This window comes from Theobroma umbraticum, unplaced genomic scaffold (genome assembly GCF_002168275.2).
Source record: "Theobroma umbraticum cultivar Fairchild unplaced genomic scaffold, ASM216827v3 scaffold_51.0, whole genome shotgun sequence".
Lineage (NCBI taxonomy): Eukaryota > Viridiplantae > Streptophyta > Magnoliopsida > Malvales > Malvaceae > Theobroma > Theobroma umbraticum.
In genome coordinates this window covers 7,633,134-7,654,926 of record NW_018397260.1, presented here as the reverse complement: position 1 = coordinate 7,654,926, position 21,793 = coordinate 7,633,134, and the positions used below count along the sequence as shown (strand labels likewise).

At 35.8% G+C, this 21,793-nt stretch overlaps 3 protein-coding genes across 8 annotated transcripts; 2 read left to right on the top strand and 1 right to left on the bottom strand.

Moving 5' to 3' along the window:
• The first annotated feature begins 2,282 nt into the window (after positions 1-2,282).
• Positions 2,283-6,238, top strand: LOC110416779 (catalase isozyme 1). The gene is made up of 8 exons (XM_021428857.2): positions 2,283-2,453; positions 2,907-3,003; positions 3,479-3,756; positions 4,058-4,834; positions 5,009-5,098; positions 5,540-5,607; positions 5,716-5,809; positions 5,923-6,238. Exons 1-8 carry the CDS (start codon positions 2,439-2,441, stop codon positions 5,980-5,982), a joined length of 1,479 nt encoding a protein of 492 aa, XP_021284532.1. The 5' UTR covers positions 2,283-2,438; the 3' UTR covers positions 5,983-6,238.
• A 2,619-nt stretch (positions 6,239-8,857) lies between these two features.
• On the top strand, positions 8,858-14,745 carry LOC110416902 (Plant regulator RWP-RK family protein). 3 transcript variants are annotated; one of them, XM_021429034.1, is made up of 5 exons: positions 8,858-9,370; positions 10,098-11,121; positions 11,762-11,809; positions 11,899-12,868; positions 13,175-14,745. In XM_021429034.1, the coding sequence occupies exons 2-5, from the start codon at positions 10,213-10,215 to the stop codon at positions 14,053-14,055; spliced, it is 2,808 nt and encodes a 935-aa protein (XP_021284709.1). In that variant the 5' UTR covers positions 8,858-9,370; positions 10,098-10,212; the 3' UTR covers positions 14,056-14,745. The 3 variants fall into 3 exon arrangements, with proteins under 3 accessions (XP_021284709.1, XP_021284710.1, XP_021284708.1); XM_021429035.1 differs by lacking the exon at positions 8,858-9,370 and adding an exon at positions 9,393-9,513; XM_021429033.1 differs by lacking the exon at positions 8,858-9,370 and having other exon boundaries at positions 9,396-11,121.
• A 150-nt stretch (positions 14,746-14,895) lies between these two features.
• On the bottom strand, positions 14,896-20,795 carry LOC110416903 (uncharacterized). 4 transcript variants are annotated; one of them, XM_021429036.2, is made up of 16 exons: positions 20,778-20,795; positions 20,162-20,601; positions 19,739-20,067; positions 19,593-19,647; positions 19,468-19,509; positions 19,217-19,362; positions 18,965-19,069; positions 18,812-18,875; positions 18,441-18,736; positions 17,869-18,325; positions 17,687-17,787; positions 17,499-17,542; positions 16,499-16,694; positions 16,062-16,206; positions 15,833-15,960; positions 14,896-15,337 (listed from the first exon to the last, which is right to left on the bottom strand). In XM_021429036.2, the coding sequence occupies exons 2-16, from the start codon at positions 20,205-20,207 to the stop codon at positions 15,191-15,193; spliced, it is 2,301 nt and encodes a 766-aa protein (XP_021284711.1). In that variant the 5' UTR covers positions 20,208-20,601; positions 20,778-20,795; the 3' UTR covers positions 14,896-15,190. The 4 variants fall into 4 exon arrangements, with proteins under 4 accessions (XP_021284711.1, XP_021284713.1, XP_021284714.1 ...); XM_021429038.2 differs by lacking the exon at positions 20,778-20,795 and having other exon boundaries at positions 18,441-18,568; positions 20,162-20,663; XM_021429039.2 differs by lacking the exon at positions 20,778-20,795 and having other exon boundaries at positions 18,441-18,550; positions 20,162-20,663.
• Between the last annotated feature and the right edge of the window lie 998 nt (positions 20,796-21,793).

The following is a 21,793-nucleotide window of genomic DNA, read 5'->3' as shown; positions in this document are numbered from 1 at the left end:
TGGATATGTTTGTGGATGTTTAACAAAATTTCCTTTTCTTGTTTTTTTTACAAAATTTTTTAATTTAAATAACAAAATAACTCCGAATTATATCAATTTATGTAATTGAATTTCTATAGTTTTATTATATTCAAAAAAATCTTTTTTTATTTATATCTCTAACTCATTTTTTATTTTACCATATAAGTTTTTAATCTATAATAAAAAAATGATGGCATGTCAATTAGTAATTTTTATTTCTATGACATACGATGTAATTGCAAGACAATTAAGGTGAAAATTTCACCTTTCTCACTTGTTTTATCATATATTACATAAATAAAAAATATCAATTAAAATTAAGTTTAATGATTGATGATAAAATAATATTAAAAAATTTATATATAAATTAAAATGTAAAATATCTTTAAATATATTAAAAATATAAAAAATCAGTTTCCTGAACGGACATCATTTTGATTTTTTTTATTTAAACCAAATTCTTTTTTTTTTCTATTTTATGTGGGCCCAAGAGGCAGTCTTGTGGCTAAGGTAAGCTCACAGGCCCAGTGAAATCTTATCAGCATATTAGGAAAGCTTAGCAGCATCCACACTCTCTCGTAAAACCCTCCAAAAAATACACACACCTCTTACAAAACTCTATCCAGCCCTTGAGGGCGCTTCAAGACTTTCAAGGCAGAGAGCACACGTTTCAAGGACATTGTTGCAGACGTGTCATCATGCAGTGGTCATGTCACCCCCTGCCACAAGTGGTTGCGAATTGGCTATAGCAAAAATCCAATCCCGGGATAAGGATCCATCAATTCCTGACGTTCTCAATTATTTAATTAATTTTTTTACTTTTTCTTGCATTTCTTGCCATAAATAAATTCAATGATATCGCCCTCCGGGGCCCAGCTTCTCCAACATCATACCATAAATATCGTCGGGGATTCCAATTTCTCGGCAGCTCACGATAATTTGTCTTTCTCCCAAATGTTTGAAAATATCTCAAGCTTTTTTTAAATATTACTAAAATTATATTTTAGTTAAATTTTTACAAAAAAAAAGGTTTTGTATACCCAAACTTAATTCTTAATTCTTGCTAAAATTTGATGGTATTAATATTTGATTGAAATGTAATTTGTTCAAAACTTATGTTAGAATAATAATGAATATTTAAAAGTCAATTATATTAGCTTAATTTTTTATGATAGAAAAATCTAAATATATAAAAACATTTAAGAGATGATAGTTTCTAATTAAATTCAATTTTAAAAAAAACTATTGATAATATTCTATTTAGAGAATATTAAACTTATAAACAAGTTTGTTATAATATAAGTAATAGCTAAGTTTAAAAACCTATTTGTTCACAAGAAATGCTTATGAATCTATACTAATTATTAATATCAATAATACAATTTAATATCACGAGTCAAGTGATATCAATTTGGTTAATAAAATTATATAAAATATAAAAAAATAAAAAATAAAAAGTAAATGATGAATATATCTTTTTACTTTTTCAAAAAAAATTAATTTTTGCTTTCACATGCATAACAAAAAAACTACCCTCTTTTTCTTGTTACATATTCTCTTTTGAAATATAATTTAATTTTTAAACACTAATATTTATTTTTTCTTTTATCAAGATAATGAGTATGCCTAATTTTAGTTATATCTAGAAAGATATAAAAGGCAATGAGTACATATAGACATTTGTTAAGGTGATATTTATAAGAAAAAATTTATAATAAATGTATCATTCTTAATTGATAAAAAATAATATATTAAATAAAAAATTTAAATAAAATTTTAACTATTTTTAACAAAATCCATAAATAGGTGTATTATATTTAGAAAGAGATAAAAATCCAATAACTATTTATTGACATTTTTAAGGTAATATTATAATAATTGTATCATTTATTTTTTAATTGATGAAAATAATATATAAAATAAATATATTCTTTAAAATAAAAAATTTTAACTAACTTTAACAATATCTGTAAACATATACTAAACATAAGATTATATTTAAAAAGAGATAAACATCAACGACTATTTATAGGCATTGTTAAGGCGTGATTATATTATTTTATTTTTTAATTAATAAAAATAACATTTTTTATAAAATAAAAATTTAAAAGCCTTAACAAATATTCATTAGTACACGTTAACAATAAGATTATATGTCGAAAGAGATAAACATCGCCGACTATTTAAGACGAGACGTGAAACTGGGTGAGAACATTGTCAGAATATCGCGTGGCAAAATAATCACTGTATTTCCAGATAACGGGGGGAGGAAAAATAGAATCGCGAGCCAGGAGCGCCTTATAAATAATCGCCGAATTCAACCGCTCTCTCTCTGATTGGCAGTACGAACGCTTCTCTCTTCCTTCTTTTTCGTACCAAACTCTTTCTACCTCCTTCCCCTGCACTTCCCTTCACTAATGGATCCCTACAAGGTACTCTTTCTCTTCGCTGATTCTAATTATAATTAATAATCGTTTGCTGGATTTAATTTGACTTTGTTTTTGTTTTTGGCGAATTATTTTCTTCTTTCAATCAAATCTTGTTGAGGTTCGTTTTTGATCGATTCTGCTTCCTTCTTTTTTTTCGTTTTTTGTTAATTGGATTTCTGTAACGTAGCCTTGCTTGCTTCGTTTAAACTTTTCTTCAGGATGTTCCTAATCGTTTCTTCCCTTAAGCTATTAGATGAGAAATCGCTTTTTAGGGAGAAAATTATTTTTGCCTTTCGAAGACTGAAGTAGTAAAAGGCCATTTCAAATAAGTCTGTTTATTATAATAATTTTGATGAATCGAGTTGGATTTCTTTCTTTCTCTTTTTCAATTTTCTCTGCGATTACAGTTCGGTAGTGAATAATCTTTCTTTGGGTATTCTAAATTGGACGATGCAGTACCGCCCATCAAGTGCTTTCAATTCCCCATTCTGGACAACTAATTCTGGTGCTCCAGTTTGGAACAACAACTCATCACTCACTGTCGGACCCAGAGGTATATGATTTTCTCCCACTTTTTCTTTTGTTTTTAGAGAAATAGTACTTGTGTAACTATAATGAAAATCATCCACTACTGACTGTAAGATTATTAGTCATGATTTTTCTTGAGCACTTTCCTCTTTAGTTGATATTCATTTTGGCTATACTTATGATCATCAAGAGCGCTTTATCATTATAGTTTGTGCCACGGTCAGCATCCTTGTTGTTATAGTGTGCTTAGGCTGTTCCTATTTGATTATATATCACTATCACTAATGTAGTAGTCTTATGCAATGCATTCCTGTAACTATTAGACTGAAAACCATCTTTTCCCATTTTTTAATTTGCTGGGTGGGGGGCTGGGGTTTGCACTTGGCATTTTGTGTCAATCAAATCGTAAAACTTGAAGACTATGTTAATATTCTTTGTAGGAACAATTTTCTTTTAACAAATGGTGTTGATAATTTGGATCCTACACTTCTGTTTGACAGGTCCAATTCTGCTTGAGGACTACCATCTGGTGGAGAAGCTTGCCAACTTTGATAGGGAGAGGATTCCTGAACGTGTTGTCCATGCTAGGGGAGCCAGTGCAAAGGGTTTCTTTGAGGTCACCCATGACGTTTCTCACCTTACATGTGCAGATTTTCTGCGAGCCCCTGGAGTTCAGACCCCTGTTATTGTACGGTTCTCAACTGTCATCCATGAGCGTGGAAGCCCCGAAACCCTGAGGGACCCTCGTGGTTTTGCAGTGAAGTTTTACACCCGAGAGGTGAGAGTTTACCTGCCACCTCCTCTGTGTCACTAATCTGGTTAGCTAGTTTGATGGGTGCATTTGGTGCCTTCTAATTTTAAAAAGGAAGAAGTTTAGAGCACCTGTAACTTTGGTCAAGCCGTTAAAACTTGCTTTGAAGATTTTTTTACTCAAAATTGTATGATCATACTTTTTTATTGGGTTTAAGGTTTATTCATGAATATAATCCTGAGTTTCTTATGCATTACTTTGTTGAAATATTGGTTTGCTTTTAAACTTGTTGGTCTCTTCATATTCTAAAGTTTTCATGTGAACTCAGGGTAATTTTGATCTTGTCGGAAACAATTTCCCCGTCTTCTTTGTTCGTGATGGAATGAAATTCCCTGATATGGTCCATGCTCTTAAACCCAACCCTAAGTCTCACATCCAGGAGAACTGGAGGATCCTTGATTTCTTCTCGCACCATCCTGAGAGCTTGCACATGTTTACTTTCCTCTTTGATGATTTGGGTGTTCCACAAGATTACAGACACATGGAAGGTTCTGGTGTGAACACCTATACTCTGATCAACAAGGCTGGAAAAGCACAATATGTGAAATTCCATTGGAAACCCACTTGTGGGGTCAAATGCTTACTGGAAGAAGAGGCAATCAAGGTTGGAGGAGCTAATCACAGCCATGCCACTCAGGATCTCTATGACTCAATTGCAGCTGGAAACTATCCTGAGTGGAAGCTTTTCATCCAGACAATGGATCCTGACCATGAAAACAGATTCGACTTTGACCCACTTGATGTGACCAAGACCTGGCCTGAGGACATCTTGCCCCTGCAGCCTGTTGGGCGCTTGGTGTTGAATAAGAACATTGACAACTTCTTTGCTGAAAATGAACAGCTTGCATTTTGCCCTGCCATTGTGGTTCCTGGAATCTACTACTCAGATGATAAGTTGCTTCAGACTCGAATTTTCTCCTACTCTGATACCCAGAGGCACAGGCTTGGACCAAACTATCTGCAACTCCCACCCAATGCTCCCAAGTGTGCTCATCACAACAATCACCATGAAGGTTTTATGAATTTCATGCACAGGGATGAGGAGGTACTGCACCATTTTTCTATTAATCTCTCCTAGCATGACAATGGGTTCCTGATTGTGTAAAATGGGTTGAACTAAATATATATGTTTGTTTTCAAGACACGCATAGATTAAGCATGCATGCTTTAAGTCATGATGGCCAGTGTTCTGATCAGATGCTATGATGCTGTTTTTCAGATCAATTACTTCCCTTCAAGGTATGATCCTGTTCGTCATGCTGAGAGGTTCCCTATCCCTCCTGCTGTTTGCACTGGAAGGCGTGAGAAGGTCAGTGCCTGTTCCTTCTGTCTGATTTTCAAAGTGATGTTTGCAATTTCAACCAAGTTTAGCAGTGCAGTTCATGTTTGTTCAGTTACATGAGCTTATATGTATGTTTTTGCACAATCCAGATATAGACAACCATTTGCTTGATTTTGACGTTCAACTTTTGATATAAAAGCTGCAAAAGAAGCATTTGAAGTAATTATTAATTTCCCACCATCCAATGTTGAAGCAATAGTAAACAGCATGTTTGTCTGATTGCTATGTACAGGGAAGAGGGTAGGGGATGGTATTCACTCTCTTTCTTTATGGTTTCTATTTAAGTTTCAAGCTTTGCGGTGTCTTGTCTCCTTTAAGTTTAGCACACAACTTCCAAGATTATCTACAAATCGGTATATCTTTGGTTGGTGAGAGTAATGTACTTACCAAGTCTTTTGGTTTATGCAGTGCATTATTGAGAAGGAGAACAACTTTAAACAGCCAGGAGAGAGATACCGATCCTGGGCACCAGACAGGTATCATTGGGTTCTAAGCTATTTTTAAGTTTTGAATTAAAATAAATGGATAAATCCAAATATCTGTCTCATTTTTTCTTTTATTTTGCTTTGTATTACTGCAACCAGGCAAGAACGATTCATCTGCCGTTGGGTTGATGCCTTGTCTGATCCACGTGTCACTCATGAAATCCGCAGCATATGGATCACATACTGGTCTCAGGTTAAACTCTCTTTCCTCTCAATGCTTCTCAAATCATATCAGTGTGAGCTTTATAGGTCTGATCTTTGGAATTAACTTACTCATGTGGTATCAATGAATGACGTGTGATACAGGCTTGCAAATCTTTGGGTCAGAAGCTAGCATCTCGTCTCAATGCGAAGCCTAGTATTTGAATAGACTATCGACCTGGATGCTTGGAGTTGCAGAGGGTGATGAGCGAGGACTGAAATATATTGGTTGTTTGGGGACAATAAACTTCCTGTTGATCCTTTTGTTCTCTGCCATATTGTAATATGTTCTAAACAAATTTGCATGTATGTATGTGAGTTTATCCTGATCGTCCTATTTAATAAATGCTGTATGCATAACATGTACTATTTATTTTCTGACCTGTTCGAATCGAAATTGCACTGCTACATTGCTGGAGTACCATGAATATTGATGATAGATGCATGCTTGTCGCTGTGGAATCTTGGCCCTACCTTACGCATTACTTGGCATATTGTCTCAGTCACGTCTCGCTTCATGCAGCCAGAAACGGCAATGCCCCGGCGGCAGTGCGGCACTAAACCAAAACTAGAAATAAAAAACAAAATACTACGACTAGCACATTTCTCTTTCAACTCGTTGGGCTTTGCGTCCGCTTTGCTTACTCATATGCACGAATCAGGGTCCGTTTGATGGAATTTTCTGCTTATTCTGATCTGAAAGCTTGGCTTTCTTCCGAACTTTTAAGAGGCCTGAGCCTAAGCATTTTGGACCAGAAACAAGTTCGACATCTACTAATCAGATAAACTGGTCGAATAACAAATCGGACGCCAGAATTTTTGGTATGGATTAGTTCATCAAAAAAGAGAGAATAAGACAATAAAAAAAAAATCAATGCATAATGAACCCTGAAAAAACCGAGGCAAGATCCGTTCGGCCCGTGTCCTGAAACCGAGGATATTTGCTTGCAGTACCCAGCCTCGGGTATCCCGTTGGAACCAAGGACTATGTGTCACCCTCCCGTCTCGCGCTTGGGGGCGTTCCTTCCAACTTGCTCGTCTCAACTCAACTGGTCGGCTACACCCTTTCTCGTCCCCAATCGCATATATTCTGTCCTTGCCAATTATTTTAATACCTTGTCTCTTGGCAAATGTTAATAAATAGTATTTTCTTCGTATTTCATTTTTTTTATAAATTTTATAAAATAAATAAAATTTTAATTTTGAAATTCATTAGAATATATATATTTAGTACTTTTTAATATGATAAAAAAAAATTATAAAAAATAAAAACATTAAGTGTTAAGAGAGAGAGAGAGAGAGACGGAAGGACCAATGGCTTTTAGGAAAGGTTTACCTTTAACAATCTTTTTGTCATCTTTGGTGGCTTTTGTTACCAACAGTTTTCAGGATTTTCAAACTAATGATGTGAGACAAAGTGCCTATAAAACTCTCCCCTTCTTGTACAACTCGATTTCAAATTGAATTTTGTTTCTTTTTTTTCTAATTCAAACTTATGACATTTTAAGTTTTAACTGTTCCTGAAGTGTTTCCACTAAACACAGAAAGAAGTGAAAGCGAAATCACAATTTCTTTTCCTCCACTTTGTTTTTCTTTTTTTTTTCCTTCCAATCCTTTGCATTCAAACACAGAATTGAAGTAATATTAATGAAAAAATATACGGATTAGAACCGTACTATCACCAACGTTCATGAATTAACATTCAAAATCCTACAACATGCTAGCATTAAATGCATTTAATAATATAACTAGAATCTTCTTACCTCATAATCAATCCCACCACTACCTTTCAAGCACTGTCTGTTCTACGCATAAATCTTAAGTCATAACCTCACCTAAACTAAAGATTGCGTATGTGCACACGTTATAAATGCTATTCTCTCCGTCGCTATCTCTTTTTTCAGATATCCGAAAGTAAAATTATTTTTAAAACACTTAGTACTCTCTTTTTATATTATAAATGTATTTTTTTTTATGATTTTTATACATTTTTATATTAAAAATGATTGAATATGGTTTATTTTAATTTTTGTGAAAGTCAAAGAAGAAAATATGAAAACGGACCGAAGGATTAATATTTATTTTTTAATTACCTAACGTAATTTTGTTTTTTTGTTAATGAATTACACATTTCTCTTGGCCCTCAAATTTTGGTCTATATTAAAAGGTTATGCATGGTTGAAACAATAGGTACTTGGTAGTATACATTTAATTTTTTTTCCAAAGGCGGAGAAACAGTTTTCAGCGGAAAAAACAGAACTTAAAGGGGAAATGGCCTACATACTTTGCGTGGAATGGAGAGGATGTGGGTCACAGTGCTCGCCCTGGGCCTCTTGACTAGCGTGGTTACCACACGCCCGCTTGCCTTGCAACTAAACCTCAACTGTTCTTGACCGCAGCCTTTTTTTTTTTTTCTACATTAGAATATGCCATTTTACGTTGTTCATATCATAATTTTGATTGTTTGTAAGGCTTAAATAGCAAGAAAAATTCTTGAATTATGATAATCTTTTCAACTAAATTTTTTATCTTTTACTGTATTCAACCAAATTCTTAAATTATATTTAAATAAATTTTTAATAAAAAATTAATCATCATATTTAATATTTATTGATATTTTCTATTTATTTTATATATAAATATGAATTTATATTCGATAGAATGATAATTAATTTGGCGCTTTTGGAACGTTGTTAAAGAAATGGGGAATATAGAAGAAAATAAGGAGAACAGGAGCATAGGGAACACAGAATGATTGACAGACACAAATCGTCAGTATCAACGGATCCAGCAGGCAGAAAGCAAAAAAAGAAAGACTTTTAACTTATGTAACAATTAAAAAACTGAAGATTTAACTTTTGAAGTGAAGGGGAGAAAGTACCTGTCTGAGTCTGACTCAGACTCGCTTGGAGCAACCCATCGTGCACCAGTTGTTTGTTGAATATTATAAGTAAAATAAATAAAATAAAATTTGTTTGTATTTGTGGATAAATTAATAGAGAGAGAGAGAGAGAGGCGGGCGAGGGGGGCGTGGGTGTGGAGGCTGCTGTTGCCGAGGAGTGTGAGTGATGGGGGCAGAGAAAAGCATCTCGAGACTTTCTTCAAGTGGCACACACTCAAGAAAGCAACCCCATTTTTTATACCACTTGAAGAAACCTGATTCCACTTCTCATTTTAGTAATATTAGTATTATATAATACAGCAATACCTACCATATTTATATAACAAAGCACAGCAACGGCAAGGCAGATAAATTTGCCTGGTTTCTTTATCCAGCGGTGGGCTGCAAATAGTTGACCTTTTCCATCTAGAATTTCAAGGCCAAGGACGGGAGTTGTTTATGCGTGGCGTGGGGCCACTGCTTGAAAGGCAGAATCTTCATTCTCAATAACCTGGAATCATAAGAGTCTGAGTTTTCTACAGTGGGCGCAGATAATAACTATGAGAAGCAACTGGTCTTGTCCTGTGGAGTTGTGAAGAGAGACAGCCTGTTTCAAGCTTTTATGAGATCTGTCTTTGTTGCTCACGTTCTTGTTCCTGCTTCTTTAGACAGGTGTTTTTTTTTTGCCTTGAGCTGTTTCAACTTTCAAGAAAAAAAGTATAATAAAATAAATACAAGGAGAAAATAAAACATAATATAGGTATAGTACCGGTTTCAGACTTGCGGTATCTTCAAGAATCTCCACATAGTACATAGTGAGTTGCTGTCTCTTTTTTTTTTTTTTTGAAAGAAAATGAAAATCTCTTGCGTTTAATGATTAATGTTTTGGGTTATATTAGTACATAAACCAGATTAGTTAGCTCTGGTAATAGGGATTATGGTGAAAATACTTTCATTTAAGCGTATTTTCTTTATTCCTTCTGTTAAAACGAGAATCTTGAATCAAAAGTGGTAAAGGTATCAGGTGACCAACTTGGGAAGAATCTGTGGAAAGTGGGATTTTATTCTTTTGTTCTTTTGTTTTCGTTTTCAATTTGTGCCGTGAAAATATGGTGCTTCTCATATTGAGATTTATCCATTGATTGATTCTCGTCTTACTTGCTGGTGATTTCTATCTTTTCTTTTTCTTCTTGTGACTGATATTTGATGCGGAACAGCGAAAGGGAAGTCTAATCTTTATATGATACTCGTTATTTATTCCCTCTCCTTTGCCTTGAGCTTTTAGTCGATCGGTTTTGCTGTTTCCGATTCTCTGTGGAATTTCATTATATTCTCATGATCTTATCCAAGTTGGTGTTCCTAAAGAATTTGATCGGTCATGTTTGGTCAATATGGGCAGATTATCTTTTGAAGACTGAAATTCATCCTAGAAGTTATTCTTGTCAAATTTATAGTTGACATTAGATCATCCTGAAGGACCTTGGATTTCTAAATTCAGTGGGAATAAGGCCACCATGGAAGATGCCGTTTTCTCACCGGGCGCCATGCTGGGCGGGCCTTCAGATTCAGCAATGGACTTTGATTACATGGATGAATTGTTTTTAGATGGATGCTGGTTGGAGACAGCAGAGGGATCTGAATTCCTTACTCTTAGTCCGTCCAGTTCAAATGCTTTCTTTGATCCTGCATTCATGTGGCCTACTTCAGAGTCTAACACTGGTGATTTGGGTGCTGGCCTCTCTCAAATACATAATCAAGGAGAGAACCAGAGATCATTGTTGCCTGGGAATTCACATATGAATGGGACTCAAGCTGAAAGTTTGGTCAGTCCTCAATTTAGCCACATGGCTGATGTTGACAGAATTCACAGTCCACATGGTTATTGTATAACTGAAGGTTCTGAGCTGAGCAAAAGGTGGTGGATTGGACCCAGAACTAGTCCAGGTCCTGCAACTTCTGTAATGCAGAGGTTAATTCAGTCACTTGGTTACATTAAAGATTTCGCAAAAGAAAAAGATGTCCTTGTACAGCTATGGGTTCCTGTAAATAGAGGAGGTAGACGTGTTCTAACTACCAGTGAACAACCCTTTTCACTCGATCCCAACTGCCAAAGGCTTGCAAGTTACAGGAACATCTCCGTCAAATATCAATTCCCAGCAGAGGAGGATTCCAAGGACACAGCAGGACTGCCTGGTCGGGTTTTCTTGAGTAAGGTTCCGGAGTGGACTCCTGATGTCCGATTCTTTCGAAGTGATGAATACCCACGGTTAGGTCATGCTCAACAACATGATGTCCGTGGAAGCTTTGCCCTTCCTGTTTTTGAACAAGGTAGCAGAACTTGCTTGGGTGTTATTGAAGTTGTGATGACTACCGAGAAAATCAAGATTCGTCCTGAGCTCGAAAGTGTTTGCAAAGCATTAGAGGTCCTTTTCTTTGCCTGTTTTATGTTTTCCTTTTTGAGAGGTGATGGAATTATGTACTTTTTTCTTGTTCAACAAGTTTATTATTATAGACAGGAATTCTTAATGAATATTAAGTTACCTTTGTTGCAAGTCTTGGTAAATAATTACTTGAAATTGCATTTGGAACATGTTCAATCTCATGCATGGAACTCATGATTAATTCATAAAGAAACTTTTCTTTTTTGGCTTGAAGAAACATGTTGAGTTTTTAGTGGCTGTCTCATATTAAACTTGTCATTCCTTGTGTAAGTTTGCTTATTGATGTTTTCATCTATTCTTATTATCTCTTTGGCTATCACATATAAGTAATTGCAAATATTGTTGATGCTGCCACGTTCTTAAATGCATCGGTTTTAAACTAGCTATTGTTAGGAATCTTGTGCTAATACACTACCCAATTTAAGGACAACAAACATTTAAAAGTTCTATTTATTTCTATTCTTGTTTTCATGATTTTTCATTTATATTGAAATAGGAACTCAGATTTATACTGTCATGGGCAGTTATGATTAACTTCGTGCTTATAGTTGCATTTTGGAGCAAGCAGTTTGCCAATCAAGTCTTGAGAATGCTCATTAATCCTGTTTTTCTTTGCAAGTAGGCCGTCAATCTTAGGAGTTCTATAGCTTCCAGCGCTCAAAATGGAAAGGTAAATTCTCTCAGTTATGGAATAAATTCAATTGCTAAGGAGTTCAAAACTTGTTCTTGCACTTATGGGTTAGACTCCCGTTTTATCAGGCATGCAATAAATCCTACCAAGCTGGCTTACCCGAGATCAAAGAAGTTTTAAGATCTGCTTGTGAGACGCACGGATTACCCCTGGCTCAGACTTGGGTTTCTTGTATTGAGCAAGGTAAAGAGGGCTGCCGCCATTCCACTGATAACTATGTTCATTGCGTGTCTACTGTGGATGATGCTTGCCATATAGGTGACCCTAATATCCTGGGTTTTCATGAGGCTTGCTCCGAGCATCACTTGTTAAAAGGTCAGGGTGTTGCTGGAGGAGCATTTACGACTAACCAACCATGCTTCTCAGCTGACATAACTTCCTTTAAAAAGACTGAATATCCTCTTGCTCACCATGCAATGATGTTTAACTTGCATGCTGCTGTTGCAATTCGTCTGCGATGCATCCACACTGGTAATGCGGACTTTGTATTGGAGTTCTTCTTACCTACAGACTGCAGAGATCCCGAAGGACAGAAGAAGATGCTTAATTCTCTATCCATCATTATACGACAAGTATGCTGTAGCTTACGGGTTGTAACAGATAAAGAGCTAGAGGAAGAAACAGATTTGGCAGTTAGCGAAGTTATAGCCCCTTCGGATGGCATACCTAGTAGAGATCAGTTATCAAAAGAGCAGTGCACTCATTGTTCACTAAAGTGTTCTTCAGAAAATTCATCTTGGACTGCCAGTCTCACTGAGGTTCAACAGAACACTAACGCTCCCTTGGGACTTGGAAAGGAAAAACCAAGGGCAATGTTGGATGAAGAATTGTCTAAGGTGAAGCAGCATCATGAACATGTTGGCCTAAGAGAAAGTGTTGAGTGTGGAGATTCCACTTTCAATGAGATTAGCTTTACAAGTTTGGCTATGGGAAAAACAGGAGAGAAAAGGCGTACCAAGGCAGAAAAAACGATCACTTTGCAAGTTCTCCACCAACATTTTGCTGGAAGCCTAAAAGATGCTGCAAAAAGCATTGGTGGTAAGTTTTATTGCAATAAAGATAAAATTTATTGAATGTTTTGGTTGAATTGTAAGTTTGGTAGATAAACAGTTATTGTTTTCTTAAAAGAAGTTATTGTTGAAAAATGGAGAAAGAAAAAGGTTTAATGTTTGAACTAAAGAGGTCTGTCTGTTACTGTAATGGTTACTATCTTTCGAGTTCATGGTATGTGTTTCAGAAAGTATCCTTGCTATATAGCATGGTATGCTAATGAAGATAAATGTTTATTATTCTCTATTATTTCTCTATAATTGATGTCATTTCCTAATTTTCTTCTATTTTCAGTGTGCCCCACAACCTTGAAAAGAATCTGTAGGCAACATGGAATAAAACGATGGCCTTCTCGAAAAATCAAGAAAGTTGGACACTCCTTACAGAAACTCCAAAACGTCATCGACTCAGTACAAGGTGCCTCTGGTGCTTTTCATATTAGTTCCTTCTATTCAAACTTTCCAGAGCTGGCCTCTCCAAAATTATCTGGAACCAGTACATTAACAACCACAAGGCTGAATGATCAGCCAAAGCAATCAAGCATACAGCCTGAGGGTGATAATTTCCTGCCCCAAGCTGCTACTTCAAATTCACCTTCATCCTCATGTAGTCAAAGTTCCAGTTCAAGTCAATGCTACTCCAGTGAAACGCATCAACCTTCTAACATTTTTGGTAGTGAAGATCTTATAATCGGAAAAAGCTCTGGGGATTGTGAGCTGAAAAGGGTCAGAAGTGACGTGGAGCTGCATGCTGTAAGTCAAGAAGGACCAAAGCTGTTCCCAAGATCCCAGAGCCTTCAATCTCTCAATGAACAGCTTATTTCTGACAGTCTTCATCCCATATCGAAGAATACTAGCCAGATTGCTCAAGATTTCAATGCTCAAAGGATAAAGGTCACATATGGAGAAGAGAAGATCCGACTCCGCATGCAGAATAAATGGCGATTTAAAGATTTATTGCAGGAAATTACACGACGATTTAATATAGATGACATAAGTAGATTTGATCTCAAGTACTTAGATGATGATTCTGAGTGGGTCTTATTAACATGTGATGAGGATTTGGAGGAGTGTATTGACATATGTCAATCATCCCAGGGCAACACAATTAAACTCTCACTGCAAGTTTCTCATCATAATTTGGACTGGTCTTCAGGTAGCACTGGTCCTTTGTGATCTAAAGTTGTGATGCCAGCGGGTAGTATTCGTATGAATGCTTTCTCTCGTTGATTCAGATTTCAGTTTTCTCAGGGCAACAAAATTAAACTCTCATTGCAAGTTTCTCATCATCACTTGGGACAGGTCTTCAGGTACCACTGGTCCTTCGTGATCTAAAGTTGTAGGACCAGCGGGTAGAATTCATACGTATGCTTTCTCCCATTGATACAGATCATGGCTCAAATCGTGCTTGGTAAGTTATGAGAAAATCGATCCTGGCAGCAGTCTGAAACAACGTCTTTGAGAGCAGAAATCTTAATCCTCCTTGGTGACGATTACCGTTGTTGGAATGCTGTGTCGAATGAAACAATGGTTTCTTGGCCTAGCAGAAGTTAAATAAAAAGAGAAAAGAAAAATTTGAAAGGAAATAATTCTGACAGGATTCAGGGAAGTAGAGTTTGACGACCGTTTTCTACTGGAGGAACCAGAGGTGGTTTTAAGTTTAAAAGTTTCATTCAATACCATGAACGCCACCTTAAGCTGCCTGTGTTTCTGAGGCAGAGGCTTGAGTGCGTGAAATTGGTGCACTTGGAATCTGTTTCTCTTTTTCTAGATGAGATTTGCTGTATATTTAGTCAGGACTAGAGCAGTAAACTGCTGTGTCAAGTGAATTTATCAGAAAAAAAGAAGAGATTTGCCTTCCCAGTTTTTGAATTCTTTTGAATATGCCCTACAGATATAAATGTGTATATATTCTGTCAGGTAGCTTTTATTTTCATGATAACAGAGTTTCATTGCAAGCGGTTGGAGCCCAGGGAGTGCCATTTCCCTCCATGTGTATTTGTTTTTAACAGCAACTAAAAAAATATTAATGCTATTACTAAACGAAGCAAAGAAAGGAGACAATGATCAAGTACTTGAGGAGAGAAACAGTAGTCTATGTTGTGTGTATAGCTGCTTCTCTCGGTAAACAAGTTACTAATCATAGTACGAGTACAGAGAGATAAGAGTTTGAGATGGAAAATAATGAATCAGATTGTTGGCAGTGAGTAAGAGAGGGAGCTAGAGCTTTTCCATATTTACAAATCACCATTCCTCTGCAAAACCTACATACAAACATTGCCTGAAAATATCCTTTTCCGGTCTTTGATTACTAAAATGCACTTCTATATGAACTCAATATGTCCTCGTGATCATCATCAGTTTCATCAGACTTAAAAGTACTATGGTCTTCAGCAACATCTGCTTCTTGATCTCCAACTGCTTCATCCTCATCCAGCTCAGCTTTTGTTGCTTCCCCCTGCAATCACATATGCCAATGAAGATGCAAAATTCAATTAGATAGCTACAAAAGTGGTAGGCAGTACGTACCCAATTGTTCATCCATCTATAGTTCCCTTTTCAAACAATCATGACAGTAATTATCCACCACCATCCAAAGAAAACAAAAAAACATGGTTGTGGTTAGCATAGCATGCAAGACAAATGTGAGCTATGGTGTGAAATACATGAAGAGACTCAGACTAGGATAGTCCAGATTCAAAGATTTCTCCAAGCATCAACATAGTTGGATAGTTTTGGATTGTTTTACTGTTTATGACCTATTAATTTCTCAACAATTCAGTAATAGGTAAATATTCCAAATGCATGTAGCGATTCCCACACAGATTTAAGTCCTTACGCAGGAGACGTCTTCTCATCAACATGTTCACCACATGTTATGTGATCAACATTGCACCATGGCAAATGATCATCAATATTGAAAACAAAAAAAAAAAAAGAAAAGAAAACATACATTAGTTTCAGGAGTCAACGCTGCCTTTTCACGTGTCAAATCAATCGAAACATCTCCATTAGACTCCCGCTCTGCCTGTCCAGCAACTTGGTGCAAATGTTCAATCACCCTCTCAAAATAGGAATGATCTGCAGGATAGTAAAATGATATTACACCTAAGCATGGCACGACTCACAATAAGTGGACCAGTGGAGCTTCTGATAGCAAACACAATAAAAACAGAATCCACCTTTGGTACGACTTGCTAAAGCCTCTGAAAGCCTCAATGGATATCGACGCTCTTCATTCTTGAATTTCAACTTAATCTGATGACGACTTCTTCCAGGAAAAAGTTGTTGTATCAATGAAAAATCAGGCCCAAACTGCCGAATGGCCTAAAACATATTAGAGCATACATCAATTGAAAATCAGACCATAAACTCATTGTAGAAAGTGGTGAAAAAGTCCTAAGATGCTAACCCCTCTCTTCATAATACTAAAATAAGATTCACATTAATTTTACCACATCAATTCATTGACACACATGCAAACTAAGATCCGGACAGAACAATTTTTGCAGTACTAGAAAAGATATTTTATGCATTTTTCTTCGACTACATTGCAGATATAAACAAAACTTGGTTTCCAATTGAAAGATAAAAGAGTTAAAATTCATCATGCACATACCCCATAAAACAATTCTGTATCTTGTTTTGTCCATTTTGCTCTGGGTTCTTTGTCCATGTAAGACTGGTAATTTAAGAAGAAGGAACTCGATTGAGCCCCACCACTCATTTGATCATCTGTAAATCCTTGGTCTTGTTCTGAAGCAATAGAGCTTTCTTCATTATGAGCATTTTCCTCAGGAAAAGTGTCTTTGGTACTGCACAGAAGATTATATAACCAAAAACATAAATCAGTGGACTGCACATTATGTCAAAAATGAGAAACGATTACAAAAATGACAAACTCACAAGCAAGCCAGTACACTCAGTGATGCAGTGCGGAAGTAGAAACAATAAAAAGTAAACTAAAAAAGTGAAATAAAACTATAACAAAGGTTAAAAGTGATGTAAAATCAAAGTTGGAACAAAATAACTAGATAACTGGGTTTTGGGGTAGTAAAACCTCTAACCAAAAATATTCCAATATAATATGGCTAACAAATGTGTCTCAAAAACTATTTATACTAGGTTTACAGCAGCTCTTAATCCTAGCCCTTCATAAAAATTAAAAGATCACATGCTAATCATATGACCATATGAAAAAAATAAAAACATAAACTAACCATAAACCAAAGGCAGTAAAAACAAATAACATATAAAAATAACTAATTTAAATAAGTTCTAGAATGCTCCTGCATCACTCTGTTTAGTATTTGTAGTCAACAAAAGAAATATCATAACCTCAAGGGAAGCAATTGCTACCCAAAGCCTAGTTAGGTTTTGACAGCATAATTTCAACCTACTCTAACAACACTTCCACAGACACTAGAATATGAGAAGTAACCTATTGGGTAAGAGGGAGAGAGAGAACAGTGTGCCATTAAGATGCCAAAACATAAGTTTGCAATAAAAATGCAACATATTGATTGAATTGAGAAGCATTACATGAAAAGTATTGAAAATGGAAGAAAATAAACACAAAGTTTTATCAGGATGCAACTATGGTTAAAAGATTCACATACCTTTGATTGTTCAACTGTATTTTAGATGCTTTTGCCCCTTTCTTCTGCATTATATGAAGATTTAGGTCAGGGAGTGGACAATAGAAATGAATAATCAAAAATAGTATAAATGACTATTCTAATGTAAAAGTCCTTTGCATGGTTGCAGTGGAAGCATGGTAACTTTTATAGAAAAACAGAATAATTACCGCTATTCGCTCCTTATAATCTGCAAGCAGAATAATATCCTTCAAGGCCACCTTTGCAAAGTCAATTTCATCCTCCGGGGTGTGAAGTAAAGACTCATCCACTACAAAAGAAAAAGGAAATGATTAAAAACTAGATAAAGAATAACGTCTCACAAACTTTAATTTGTAGTAGCAGTAACAACCAAATCTTCTCTTTCTACGAGTTGAATGAGAAAACTTCCGGGGCTGTTCTTCTGTTGGCTGATCGGATGCTTCATTCACTTTCTTTTGCTTTTCAACTTGTTTTTTTTTAGTTGTCTTACGCTTTCGAGGAGGTTTTTCATTTTCAACCATGGGTTTCTTTGACCTCCTAGAAGTTCTCCTCTTTGAAAATGCACTCTCCGCATTATATTCATCATCATCATCACCATCATCTCTATCCTCATCTATAGCAGAACTAGTGGGAGGTTCAGTGGCTGGGCCATCATCATTACAAGTCCCATCCTCATGATCATCAACAAGCTTAGGACTGGTTACCTGCTTTCTCAACTGCTTTGTTGCTTTACCATTTTCATTCCCCCCATCACTAGCAGAAGATTGTTTGGACTTTTGAGATGGATTTGGTATTGGAGAGGCCTTCCTTTTCCTGCTATTAGAGCACTAAGAACCAACAGGAGAACATAATCAGGATAGCATCAAATAATGCAATTTCAGAAAGAGTTTTATCCCTGTCAAAGATTACATACAGGTGAACGTCATGCATAAAAAGATATACCAGTTTTCCAGGCATGCTAGGAACATCTCCAGAAAGTGTAACACCTGGGTTAGAAGCTTCTGTGAGGTTTGTCAATTCCTCATTCACTGGGAACTCAGAGGTAGAAGGATCTGGAGGAATAAAAGCACCTAAATCCATGGGTGAGCGATCAGGAATTGAGTTCTCCATGCACATAGTTTCAGAAGGAATAAACGGAGAGTTTGGAGGATGCATAGCAATATCAACCACAGCAGGTTGAGATGGGACCACACTAGTTTGTAACCTGGTCTTGGGTTTGAATTTTCCAGCATGCCGTCCTAAAGTAAAAAAGTATTTGAAATATGCACAAAAAAACACCCTGAGATTAACATGGGAGCTACTCTAGCACATACCAGAAGCAATGGTTGCACCAGACATGATATCTTGAGTCTCCACATCAGGGAAAGCCCCTGCTTCCTGAAATTAATCAATATTAAACACAACTATATAAGGTGGTAAATAAAAACAAGAAATTCAGTAATTTTTATGGAATTGCTAATCTTCACCTGTGCTCCTGTTCTGTCATCATCAATCTGAATAGTTCCATTATTATTAGAAGATTGAGTAAGAAATTGGTCAAGACATTCCAACCCAGAAAATATATCTGCATTCTGAAAGTAACATCAATGTGTTAACTTTTCTTTTTCCTTTTTCTTCCTTCGATTTGTCAAATTGTACTGAATGATCTGTAGCCAAATAAAGAAAAATGCACTGCATACACCAAAACCATGAAGGAGATATAACATTTTTTCTTTTACCTCCCCAACTGATCTTCCAAAACTAGAATGTGAATCATGACAACCATTGGAAATGGCAACCTCTGAAAGCAAAGAATCTGTGACAGCAACTTGAGAAGAGGTCATTCCTTGTGAGCTCCTACAGTCATCGACAACGCCATCAGCGTCTACAATACAAGCAGAATTGGAGCCCATTAATGCTAGAATAACAGTCTCTTCCTTCTTAACATTAGGGAGTTCAGAAGGTATTGAAGTAGAAGAACCTTCCTTACCTTTAGGTCTAGTCTTGGGTTGAAACTTGCCAACAGCTCGACCTGCCTCAGAAATTAATGTCACTACCCTGTCACTCAAGTATAATTCTCTGAACAATATGAAGTAATGAAAAGGATCAACTCACCATTATTTGTGACTTGGTTTGCAACATCATCAAAGGGATCCAAATCAAAATCTACCTAAAACCAAATAAAATTCAGAAGCCAAAAACAGTTATCAATATCTAGCTTGTCATAAAGAAACTCAAACACAAAAGTCAAAGACCATTACATCTTTTGCCCATATATTAGGAACAGAATGGCTATCATGATCATTGACAGTCAACGGAACATCAGATCTTGGTGCATCAATGAAACCAACATCATCTGCTTTGGTAACAGCAATTTGGGATAAATCCTCATAATTGTTTTTCAAGGATTCTTCAGTTCCAGATGTTGTTGATGTATCTACAGACAAACCTCTTGGACTTGTCAATCTATTGTCCAAACTAGACAAGGATTGTGTAATGACCTCTTCCTTTTTATTACAAGGAATTGATGCAACATTTTCCTTTCTAGATTTTAGTTTGGCTCTGGGTTGAAACTTAGCACCAGCACGAGCTGTCAAACAATTCAATATTTAATTTACACTGCCACAAAAATGGAACAACTCAGGAAAAAGAAAGAAAAAAGAAATTTCTGAAGCTTTCCTTACCTTGGGTTACTGGAGACTTATCTGAAAATATATCAAAATCGTCCATATCAAAATCTTGATTGAAATTTCAAGATTATTCCTTTGAATCACTCGTCTCTAGTGTAGAAGATGTTGACACAGTAACACCGTCTAGATGCCTCCAAGAAAATGAAATTGGATAAAGAAACTTTTAAAATTACATAAATGAGCTTCCACCACATTAAACCAAACAGAGCATGAGATTGCTTTCAATCCATGCCGGGAATTACAATCAAGACAAAACTCCTTTCAACTGAATAGAACAAAAAACAGTTGAAGATTTAACAGTAAGAACAGAAAAGAAGAACAAAGGCAATGGAGCTGTCGGAGGAAACTGCAGTCGGCACGGCAACAAGGGGTAACAAAGGGCAACAAGGGGTAAGGACTTCGGAGGCAGCCGGCAGGAGCGACGCGTCTAAAAACTGAAAAGATGGGAAAAGAATTAGGGACCAAGAGCCACTAAACACCGACAAAATTTTTCTCGCATACAATTGAAAGTATTTATATATACAATAATAACATATTAAATTATATATATATATATATATATATATATATATGAATATGTGTATGCTCTTTAAGGGTGACAGGGCACTACATTAGTGTTAAGAGGTTTGATTGACAAGCAATTTCATCACAATTAAAAATAAGGTCAAGGGGTGACTTTGATATTAATTGTTAGCTCTTGCACCTATTCGAAGGGAAAAGAAAGCACAATTATGTGGATATATTGTGGCTCTTGGTCTCCATTGTTTTCCCATCTTTTTAATTTTCAGACCCCCCGCTTCTACCTCCTAAGTCTTTGTCTCTTGCTACCATGCCAACTAAAGAGCGGCTGAAGCTTTCTTTGCGTCTTCCATTACCTGAATTCACCGCCTCCATTGCTTTTGTTTCTCTTTGTTTTTCTTACTGGTAAGTTAAAAAGAATTTTGTCTTGATTATGATTCCAAGCATGAATTGAAAGTAACCTCATGCTCTGTTTGGCTGCCTTAAAATTGAAAACCGATTGATAATAATGCCTATGGCTCATTTATGTAATTTTAAAATTTTCTTTATCCAATTTCATTTTTTTATAAGCATCTAAAGTTTTTCGTTTGAGGATCCTCACATATTTACATCAATATTTATTTCATCTTTATAATTTTTTATATTAATTTTTATAAATTTAAGTTAACGTTTTTTTATTTTTGAAGATTTTTTAAAATTGTAAGAGTTTTTTGAAGGTTTCAATGATTTTAAGGTTTTGAGGCTATAATTTCGAGGTTTTGTTAGGGTTTAAAAGGTTCTTCAAGGTTTTGAAGATTTCAAGAGTGTGTGAGTGTTTAAAAGGTTTGTCAAGGTTCTTCAAGGACTTTTAAGATTTCAGGATTTTGAGAGTTTTGAGGTTTTTCAAAGTTTTGACGGATTTTCATGATTTTTTGTTGCACTAGGAATCTGTTTCTCTACATCTAGATGAGACCAGTAAACTGCTTTCATTTTAAGCCGATGGAGCCCAGGGAGTGCCATTTCCATCGTAGGTGAGAGGGTTTAGTCTTTGAATTGCCATTTCCTTTCATCATATTTCTTTGAATTGCATCTCCTTTCAACATATTGCTATACAATCTTGTGAGAAAA

Excerpts from the sequence above, each read along its gene's own strand:
- LOC110416779 (XM_021428857.2), top strand. Across the intron at positions 4,835-5,008 it reads TCATGCACAGGGATGAGGAG|ATCAATTACTTCCCTTCAAG; the intron begins GTACTGCACCAT and ends GCTGTTTTTCAG. Across the intron at positions 5,608-5,715 it reads CGATCCTGGGCACCAGACAG|GCAAGAACGATTCATCTGCC; the intron begins GTATCATTGGGT and ends TACTGCAACCAG.
- LOC110416902 (XM_021429034.1), top strand. The coding sequence starts at position 10,213 with ATGGAAGATGCCGTTTTCTCACCGGGCGCCATGCTGGGCGGGCCTTCA. Across the intron at positions 11,810-11,898 it reads CCAGCGCTCAAAATGGAAAG|GCATGCAATAAATCCTACCA; the intron begins GTAAATTCTCTC and ends CCGTTTTATCAG. Across the intron at positions 12,869-13,174 it reads TGCTGCAAAAAGCATTGGTG|TGTGCCCCACAACCTTGAAA; the intron begins GTAAGTTTTATT and ends TTCTATTTTCAG.
- LOC110416903 (XM_021429036.2), bottom strand. The coding sequence starts at position 20,207 with ATGGACGATTTTGATATATTTTCAGATAAGTCTCCAGTAACCCAAG. Across the intron at positions 18,876-18,964 it reads ATGACAGAACAGGAGCACAG|GAAGCAGGGGCTTTCCCTGA; the intron begins GTGAAGATTAGC and ends GATTAATTTCAG. Across the intron at positions 17,788-17,868 it reads TCGTAGAAAGAGAAGATTTG|TGGATGAGTCTTTACTTCAC; the intron begins GTTGTTACTGCT and ends TTTCTTTTGTAG.